We start from the raw sequence: 10,157 nt of genomic DNA, 5'->3' as shown, positions 1-10,157 counted from the left end.
ACCTGACGAATCGAGACCGCCCCCCACCCCCACCCCGGGAGCTCAGCGCCTGCGCAGCATTCAACTCTCCGCGCTTTCCTTCAGCTCGGGTACGAGCTGAGCCCGGCCAGTTCTCTGGCGTGAAGGTGCACGTCATTCGCTTGAGGGCGGGGACAGATCATGAATGATTCACAAGGCAGTTCTGGACGTTGAGAATTAATCGGCTCTGGCGTGGAATGCACTCATTTAGCATTCAGATGCAACAAATAATTTATATCTTCGTGTAGTTATTTTTGCTTTACTGGGAATTGAACCCAGGGACTTCTCACTTTTCTTTTTTCCTTTCCTTTTCTTTAAGACAGGATCTCTCTAAATTGCTAAATTGCCTAGGCTGGGCTCAAACTTGCTGTCATTCTGCTCAGCCGCCCAGCATATGCTACCACGGCTGGCAAAGGCAACAAATACTTATTGGAAGCCCATTGTGTGTTAGACCATGTTTTTTGTATTGTCAATAAAGACAGGGCCGGGGATTTAGCTCAGTGGTGCTGCCGCCTGCCTCGCAAGCACAAGGTCCCGAATTCGATACCAAAAAAAAAAGAGAAAGAAAGAAAGACTGAAAATCTCTGACCTCTGAAACTATCTTCTAGTGAAGGGTGTCACAAAAATAAGGGTCTGGAGAAAGAACATGAGCTGAAACAAAGTGTTCAGCTTGGGTAGGCTTCACAAAATGGCAAGTGGAGCCCGGTATGGTGGCACAGACCAATAATTCTAGCATTTAGGAGGCTCAGGCAAGAGGGTCACAGGTTCAGGTTCCACTTGGGCAATTTAGCAAGCCTTTGTCTTAAAAAATAAAAAGGTAGGGGATTTAGCTCAGTGTTTCCGCTGACTGCCTCACAAGCTCAAGGACCACAGTTTGATCCCTGGTACCAAAAAATTAAAAAAAAAGGGCCAAGGATGTAGCTCAGGGAGGGCTTTAGTTCAGTCCCCAGTGCTGATTGAGAAAAATAGCCATGGGAGTTACACTGGGACAGGTACTGGCTGACTTTGAAGCTAGAGGATTTTTTGGTATATGTCTATCTTCATTCATGCAGCAAACATTTGTTGAGCACTTACTATGTGCAAGTTGTTCTCTTGGGCATTGGACATATAGTGGTGAGTGTGATGGACCTGTCAGTTATCAAGTGACCTTGTAGTGGGGATGGGCAACTATAAATAAACAAACAGATATAAATAGCAATCTACATTAGCATCTCAAAGGTAAATACTCAAAGCTGACCAGGTGTGGTAGTGCACGTCTGTAATCCTAGCACATGGGAGGCTGAGGTAGAAGGATAGCTGTGAGTACAAGGCCAGCCTGGGCTACATGGAGACCTTATCTCAAAAAAAGAAAGATTGATTCGAAGCTGAACTCCTGATTTTCCCCCTAACCCAGATCATCCAACAGTCATGCAGGTCTCAATCCAGGCCCCTCCATCCTCCGGCTGCTCAGAAAAAACTTGGAGTCATCTTTTATTTCTCCGTCTTTACAGCCTGCATCCTGTGTGTCAGGAAATTCTGTCGTTCCGTCTCCACTGTGTGTATGCAGAACCCACCCACTTCCTCCTGCACCCGCCCTCTGCCCTACCTGGTTCTGTGCACCTTCACCATCTTGCCCCGGACTCTACAGCAGCCTCCCCTCTCTTCATTCCCACACTCTTTTTTTTCAAGAGAAGCCAAGATGGAGACCGTGAACACCTGAGTCAAATCACATCCTTCTCGCTTGGTTCAGAGGCTTCCTGAGGCTCCACACTCGTGAGAATGACAGAGTCAACAAAAGGAGGAAAGTGTGGAGGAGAGCTTGCCCTGGCTTGTCCCTGCCCAGCATTTTTTTGCCTGTTTGGGGATTTAAAAAAATTTTTTAGGTTTTTTTGAGACAAGATCTTGCTACATAGCCCAGGCTGGCCTCCAACTCACACTCACAGAGATCCTCCTCCCTCAGCCTCCCAAGCAATGGGATTACATGGTATTACAGGTCTGTGTCACTGTGCTTGCCTTTTTTTTTTTTTTTTTTTTTTTTTTTTTTTTTTTTTTTTTTTTTTTTTTTTGACTACTGGGGTTGAGCACAGGACCACAGGACCTTTTCCTTAAACTACACCCCCTGCTCTTAGTTTTTAAATTTTGAGGTAGGATCTTGCTAAGTCACAAAGTTATCCAGGTAGAACTTGTAATCCTTCTGCCTCAGCTTTTTTTGGGGTGGGTACTGGGGATCAAACTGGGATCTTTGCGTTTAAGAGGCAGGCAGCCAAACCACTGAGCTAAATCCCCAGCCCCTGCCTCAGCTTCTTGTGAACCTGTGATTATAGATGTGTGCCGCTGAGTGGGAAGGAAAGGATGAGAACTCAACAGTCCAAGCACATTTATTTTATTTTATTTTTTGGTACCAGGGACTGAACTCAAAAGCTTGCACTTTCAAGGTAGGCAACAGCACCACTGAGCTAAATCCCCAGCCCTTGATTTTGGTGGGGTTTTTCTGTTTTTTTGTTTTTTGAGACTGGGTCTCACTGTGTAGTTGAGACTGACCTGAAACTCACTGTATAGCCCAGGCTGGTCTCAAACTCACAGTGATCCTCCTGCCTCAGCCTCCCAAGGGCTGGGATTACAGGTGTGCATCACCATGCCCAGCTTATTTTGGATTTTGAGACTTACTATGCAGTGCAGGCCAACCTTGAACTTGCCATGTAGCCCAGGCTCACTTCAAACTCCAGGTGAACCTCCTGTCTCAGCCTCCTAAGTGTTGGGATTACAGGTGTGTGCCATCACACTTGGCCAAGCGGGTTTATTGCTAAACCTGAAAGGGACCACTCTGCAAGCAGAACAGAGGTGATTTTTACAGGTTAAGAGGCTTTTTAACTTTTTTTTTCTGGTATTAGGAATTGAACTCAGAACCTTGTGCCTGCCAGGCAGGTGAGGGGCCACTGAGCTATATTCCTGGTCTCAAGCCTTTTTAAATTTTATTTTTTTTTTTTGAGACAGAGTCTCACTATGTAGTTGAGATTTACCTGTAACTCACTATGTAGCCCAGGCTGGTCTTGAACTCACAGCGATCCTCCTGCCTCAGCCTCCCAAGTGCTGGGATTACAGGCGTGCACCACCATGCCTGGCTTCAAGGCTTTTTAAAATAGTGGTTTTTGGCAGACTTTCAAGGGAATGGGTTGAAGAAATGGCTTCTGGGACTGCTTGGGACCTAAGTAAAAAATGAAACCTATGTTTCTCTAAGATGGCAAGTGGGCTCATTTGAACTGGCAGTGTCCCTCTCCGGGCTCTCTCTGCCACCATGCCAGGCTCTTGCCCAAATTTTGAAACAGTGCGAAGTCCTGGGGCCTCAGCCAGACCCCAGAGGTATTCTACATGCGGGCCCCCGTTTCCCTCAGGCTCACCTCCCACCTCCCCCTAGCTCCCTTGCCTTGCTGCTCCTCCAACATACCCGATGCTACACTCACCCTCAGAGCCTTTGTACTTGGGGACACTTGTTGACACCTGGTAATGGGAATTGGACCCAGGGACTGTGCATTTACATCTCCAGCCTTTTAAATTATTATTTTACTTTATTGGTACCAGGGATCGAATGCAGGTCCTTGTGCTTGCAAGGCAGGCTGTGGAACCACTGAACTAAATCCCCGGCCCTAATGTTTTGACATAGGATTTCACTAAATTGCCCAGGCTGGCAACTTTTCCATCTTCCTGCCTCAGCCTCTCAGAGTGCTGGGATTACAAGTATTACAGGTTTGATGATAGCTTTTTATCCCTTCCACACCCAGATTCTGGATTTCCATGGCTCATGGCCTTCTCTCCTGCAGGTCTGAACAGAAATATCACCTACTTTATGAGATCTTCCCTGACTACCTCATGCGAAACACCTTGCTGACAGATCATGTTGGACAAAACAAGGCAGACTCAGAAAGACAGAGTGTGTATTCTCCCTAATGGAATCTAAGAAAGATGACATAGCTGATTATTAGAGAAAAGGAAGGGAATAAGGGGGAGAGGGCAGGGAGTGTGAAGAGCAATGAGTGGAAAGGATCAGACTGTACACTGAAACCCAGTATTTTGTTGGTAGCACATGCCTGTAATCCCAGCACTCTGAGAGGCTGAGGCAGGAAAATCCTGAGTTTGAGCCAAGTGTGGGCAATTTAGCAAAACACTGACTTGGAAGAAGTAAACAAAAAGACAGGCTGGTTACATAACTCAGTGAAAAGATTCTAAATTCAATCCCTATACAAAAGGACACCCTGTCTTTTGCAGTTAACAGGAACTAGAATACAAAGTGGTGGGGGGAGACTACAATAGGATCCTGGGGCTAGGGGTGTAGAGTGGTAGAGCCTGCCTAGTATGTACAAGGCCAAGGGTTGAACCCTCCCTCAGTACTACAAAAGAAAGCGGGTGGGTGCCTGTACCTTCACGCATAGTACTTACCATTTAACATGACTTTTTTCTGAGGGGGTACTGGGAATTGAACTCAGGGTCTTACACTTATTTGCCTGGCAGGCGCGGTGCCACTGAGCTACATCCCTACCCCCATTCCATTTCTAACCTGTACCTTGCCTGTTTCTTCCCCAAGCATTTCAGCCTATGAGGGATGGAATCTTTGTTTTGGTCTCCTCTGTATCCCTGACCTCTGAAGCAGTGACTGGCAGAGAGAAGTGTAATCAGTCCTAAGTGGATGGACGAATGGACATAAAACCTTGGTGAGGAACTTATATATTTTTTTTCTTTTTTGGCAGTGCTAGGATTAAAGCCAGGGTCTTTAGCACATTAAGCAAATGCTCTGCCACTGAACGAAAGGCTGGGCCCAGAATTTTATTCTAAATGCAATGGGAAGTATGGCTTTCAGCAGGAAAGCTGGATCAGAAGCCCCTGGTCACAGGTGCCTCCGGCCACTTGAGGGAACAGACCATATTAGTTGGGGTGCAGGGCGCCCAGGGAGGCTGATGGACCAGGGTCCTGTTGGAAACAGGCCCTCTGGAGAGGGTGCGGGAATCTGACAGTGAGCTGACAGAACTATCAAGAATGGGGCTGTGAGGCCGGGAAGTTACCTCAGTGGGGCCACCGCCTGCCTTTGAAAGCACAAGGACTCAAGTTCAATCACAGGTACCAAAAATAAAAGGCGGATGGCTGTGGACACAGAGTTCACTGTATACAGGGTGTGGCAGGGCTGAGCTGGATGGGGCGAGGCTGCCACCTCTTGCTTGACGTGGAGCCCACGCCCTGTGATCCTCACAAGCCTGGGTGCTGGGCTGCCAGCCTCCCTGCTGCTCCCGCTGGACTAAGAGAAACCTCCCAGACCAAGGGCGCAGAGGTGGCGGCAGCCCAGCCAGATTAAAGGCTCCCTATAATTGTAGCCTTGAGGGTACTTCCTGGCAGCATTGAGTGGTGATAACAGCGGACATGCCTATAGAGGGCAGCAGGACAGAGACCAGAGGGGCTTTCATTCTTTTGTTGTTGAGACAGGGTCTTGCTTTGCAGGCCAGGCTGACCTTGAACTCAGCAATGTTCCTGCCTCGGCCTCCCAAGTGCTGGGATTACACGATGTATGAAGGAGCCTGGCTAGAGTGGTATTAGTGTCACCATTTCTGTCCACCACTGAGACTTCAGTTACAACTAAATGCTGTATCCCATGGTTTTGGTTTTGATTTTTTTGGTGCTAGGGCTGGAATGCATGGCTTTGTACACGCTGAGTAAGCACTTGTTCTGCACCAATTTGTGCTGCCTCCTGTGTCTCAGTATCATTTAGAAAAGCAGATTGGTGCTTGGTGTGGTGGTGTGCACCTGTCATCCTAGCTCTTGGGAGGCTGAGGTAGGAGGATCACCAGAGTTCTAGGCCAACCTGTACACAGGAAGACCGTGTCTCAATAAATTGAAGAAAAAAAGGACAGTGGACTAGGGAGGATAGTGACCTCCCAGACGGGAGAGCAGACTCCTTATCAGCTGACTATGGAAGCTGCTGAACAGTTCCCTGAGCAGTGCAAGAGGAATAGACTTACAATCTCTCATAATTACCACGCTGTGTTCTAAACTCCTGACATATTTATTCACTTTTTTCCAGCATTGTGGATTGAACCCAGCGTCTTTGCACTGAGCTATATCCAGATCCTGGATCCCTCTGTAAAGTATATTGCTAAATTGCCCAGGCTGGGGTTAAACTTGCTGTCCTCCTGCCCCAGCCTCCCAGAGAGGGCTGAGATGACAGGTGTGCGCCAAGATACCAGGATAATTTAGAATTTAAATATGTAATTACGATTCTCAATGCCAAAACTGTGGCCCAAAAGGTAAACTAACATGCCTAAAAGCCAGGGGGCTGTGGTTTAAACCCAGTGGTTTTCCCCAAAGCCAGCTGCTCAAAGGCTGGTCCCACTGGAGTGAAAACAGGCCGGCAAAGCAGGACGAGATGCTACCACCAAAAGGGAAGAGGTCATTTCTTTTCTCTGGTACTGGGGATTGAACTCGGGACCTTGTGCTTGGAAGGCAGGTGGGGTTTTCTTCCCACACAGCAGCGATGACCAGCTGTACAGGTCGCATCTGACACCAGGACGCCTGCCAACGAGGCACAGGTGTCTCTACCCAGAAGGCTGCCGCTTGCTGACCCACCCTCCCTCACTCTACCCAAGCTGCTTCTGACAAGCAGCAGCACTGCTGTTCTGCCTAGGGCCGGGCCACTTCCTAGTTCCTGGTGCCTGTTCTGGTCTCCAGCCCAGGGCAAAGGTTGCTGGCTCCACCCTGCAAGGCCTCCCTGGAATGCAGGGCAGCACAGGGAGCAGGGAGGCCGGGCGAGCTGGCAGCTGTGCCCTCACAAGAGATGTCACAATAGGGTGTGAGTGGCACTGCCAGGGCACACCTGGGCAGCCCCCGTGCACTTCACTTCCTCCTCTGTCCCACCTCTCACCCTGCAGTGACAGGCTCAGAGGGAAAATCATTAGCCCAAGGTCACTCCACCACACCGAGACACCCAGGCATGGTAGCGCACACCTGTATTCCAGCACTCCGGAGGCCGAGGCAGGACTGCCTTGAATTTAAGTCCAGCCTGGCTACAAAGTATGACCCTGTCTCAAAAACAAAACAAACAGAAAAAAGCTGCTCTGATAAAGATCAAGGGAGTGCAGCTTCAACTCAGGGAGAATGGCTGTGTCTCTGACGTCGAGTTAGTTCTCAAAAGTCCCAATATTCTGATAAAAGTCTCTACCCCCAGAGTACTGAGACTGCGACCTGGGCAACACATGGCTCACATTCTCTGGGTACAGTATTTTCGCCCTTCCAGAGAAGGAAATGTCGGCTCAGAGAAGCAAGGACACAGAGCAGAGGCAGGAAGTGGACACAGACCCGCCCTCCACTCCTGCAGAGCCAGGCCATTCACACAGCCGTCCTCCTCCTCCTGGCTGACTCACTGCCACCCTCCACACCCAACCTGACCTGGCAGGTCAGGAACAGGCGGTGGGATGACAGAGGGGGCGGGGCTAGGCGCCAGCCTGGGCATAAAGCCCTGCTCCCAGGCGACCTCTGCTGGGCGAGGGGAAAAAGACAGGCCTGAGCCAACAAGTCTTTATTAAAGGTTTGCAGTTACTGGGAGGAGGCCATGATGCTGGACACACCTGTAGAAGAAAGGAGACACAGGGTTAACCTGGGAAGGCCCAGAGGCGAACCTCAAAACACCTACCCCATACACAGCACCCAATCCTTCAAGAACAGAAGTCCCCCACCCACTTTTTTTGTTACCAGGGATCAAACTCAGGTCCTTGTGCTTTCAAGGCAGCCGGTGGAACCACTGAGCTAAATCCCTGGCCTTGGGCTTTCCTTCCTTTTTTGCGGGGTGGGGTACTGGGGATTGAACCTGGGACCTTGCACTTGTGATCCAGGCAGCAGAACCAGAGCTAAACCCCTGGCCCTGGGGCTTTTTCCTTAGGAGGCTCACTATGCGGTCCAGCCTGGCTTCCAACTTTCAATCTTCCTGCCTCAGCCTCCCAAATCCTGGGATTACAGGTATGTGTTATCATGCTCAGTTTATAGGTTTTCTATTTTTTTCGTGGTACTGGGGAATCGAAGGAAGGGCTTTCACGTTGTCTCATCTGTCACGGCACCCTCCTTTTACATCACCAAGTCTTAAGACACTAAGCTCCCCAAGAGCTGGCTGGGATTACAGGTGTGCACCACCATGCCCAACTTCCTCTTTTTTCTTTTTGGTACCAGGGATCAAACTCCAGACCTTGCGCTTGCAAGGCAGGCAGCGAACCACTGAGCTAAATCCCCAGCCCCCTATTTTTCAGATGAGAAAATTAAGGTACAGCAGTATGATGGCCTCAAGTTAGACAGCTACAAAGTTGAGAACTCATATTCCTACCCACTAACTGGACTGCAGGGCAGGACAAAAGGACGAAGCGTATGGGACCAGGTGAATGTGGCGACATCTGCCAGCCCCTTTCCCTCCTTGACTGGACACCCCTAGACAGGCCCTGGAGCCCGGAGGTAAGTTTCCCAGCACCGGTCTCCATGGAAAGGCCCTCGCAGCCCCTCAGCCTGAGACCTTGGCCACCACTCACTGTCAAAGTCGATCTTCTCCACAATGTTCTTGGGCTTGATGCTTTCTTCCTGGCTGCAGATAAAGATCTGCCCTGACTCATCAGCGCTCCAACCATATTTGCTCATCCATACCTTCAGCTGGCTGTCTGTAGGTGACACAAGCAGCACAGGGACATTGGTCAGCTGGATCCCACAGCACTGGGGGGCCAGGGATCAAAACTCACCAGCGAGGACGCCCTCCTTGCCCAGCTGCAGCTGGCTCCTGCCTGGACAGCCAGATGAGTCTCACCTGTTCTGTGGCTCATTCCCTACACCGCCACCAGAGGCTGCACTTGTCTCTCATCCTTCCTAGACAGGGTTTTTGTCTTCACCTTATTTATTTACTGCGGTATCGCAGACTGAACCCACGGCCTTTGCAATGAGCCATGCCCGCAGCCCTTTTTATATGAAGATAGAGTCTCACTAAGTTACTTAGTTGGCCAGGCTTAAACTTGTAAACTTCTTGCCTCAGCCTCCCAGATGGCTAGGATTACAGGGGTGCACCTCCATGCCTGGCTTCCCTTAGTTTCTTGACTTTCCTGTCTTTTTTGCAAAAATAAGTATATAAACATTTCGTTTTTGGCGAGATCTGTTAAAAGCATCCATCTGGTCGCAGCTGGCCATGCTCAGAGACTTTCTGTGGCTGCATCTCACTCAGAGGAAAGAACAAAGTCCTGCAGAGACCCCACAGGACCTGGTCCCCTTCAGCCACCCCTCCACCCATACCATACTGCCCCGGCACCTCACAACCGCAGCCACCCACGAACAAGAAGGCCCTGGCTCAGTCCACAGTGTAAATGTTCAAACACTGCCCTCTATGAGCTGACCTAATGTCCTTCACAGCATCAACTGCCACAGGGCATGTGAATCTTGTGTTTTTAGTTTTTCACATTTCTTTGGAGGGCTGGGGATAGACCCAGGGCCTGGTACATGCTGGACCCGTGCTCTGTCACTGAGCCCTTCTGTTCTGCTCGCTGCCCAGTGTCCAGAGCGCTGTCCGGAACAGGGTCAGAACTCGTTAGTTTCCACAGGAAGAGATGACAAATGACACAAGCTCTCCACAGGACAGGAACAGCCTGCAACAAACCCTTGTTTCCTTACTGGCCTTGCCCTTGGTGACAGCCCAGAGGCTGAGATGGGTCTACTGGAAGAGATGGCAGAGGCCCACTGTCCCTGGCCACCCCACCTCCCAGACTGGCACAAGGGAGCCAGCAGTCTCACCGGGTAGATCCCCGAGCATCTCCGCCAGCAGCCAGCGGTCTATGTGCTGGTATGTGATACCCACAACGTGGCAGATAACTGTGGGGAGGAGAGACAGTGGTGAGGGGCTGTCCCCGAACCCTGCTGCCCACCCCACCATCCCTTGAGGAGCTCAGAGAACTTACATTTTCGGACGGAGTCTTCAAAGCCAGTTATACCTTCTAAGAGGTCCATGTTTTCATCTAGGGCTTGCTGAGAGAGGAATGGTATACTTAGTCTTTTTTTTTGGTACCAGGGATCAAACTTGGGACCTTGCACTTTTGAAGAAAGAGGCAGAACCACTGAACTAAATACCGGCCCTGATGTACTGCCTTTTTTTTTTTTTTTTTTTT

At 49.8% G+C, this 10,157-nt stretch overlaps 1 protein-coding gene across 1 annotated transcript in view; it reads right to left on the bottom strand.

Annotated features, from left to right (window-relative positions):
- Nucleotides 1-7,537: 7,537 nt before the first annotated feature.
- The window catches only part of Eif3k (eukaryotic translation initiation factor 3 subunit K), a 9,979-nt gene continuing 7,359 nt past the window's right edge, over nt 7,538-10,157 (bottom strand). Inside the window, exons 5-8 of the mRNA XM_010632820.2 lie at nt 9,951-10,017; nt 9,787-9,864; nt 8,547-8,672; nt 7,538-7,601 (exon numbers count right to left, since the gene is read on the bottom strand). Coding sequence (XP_010631122.1) covers nt 7,570-7,601; nt 8,547-8,672; nt 9,787-9,864; nt 9,951-10,017 — 303 coding nt within the window. The 3' untranslated portion in view covers nt 7,538-7,569. The remainder of the gene's footprint in view (nt 7,602-8,546; nt 8,673-9,786; nt 9,865-9,950; nt 10,018-10,157) is intronic.

The sequence above is a fragment of the Fukomys damarensis genome, unplaced genomic scaffold (genome assembly GCF_012274545.1).
Source record: "Fukomys damarensis isolate Sample0158 unplaced genomic scaffold, DMR_v1.0_HiC HiC_scaffold_19, whole genome shotgun sequence".
Lineage (NCBI taxonomy): Eukaryota > Metazoa > Chordata > Mammalia > Rodentia > Bathyergidae > Fukomys > Fukomys damarensis.
This window is presented reverse-complemented; position numbering and strand designations above follow the sequence as displayed.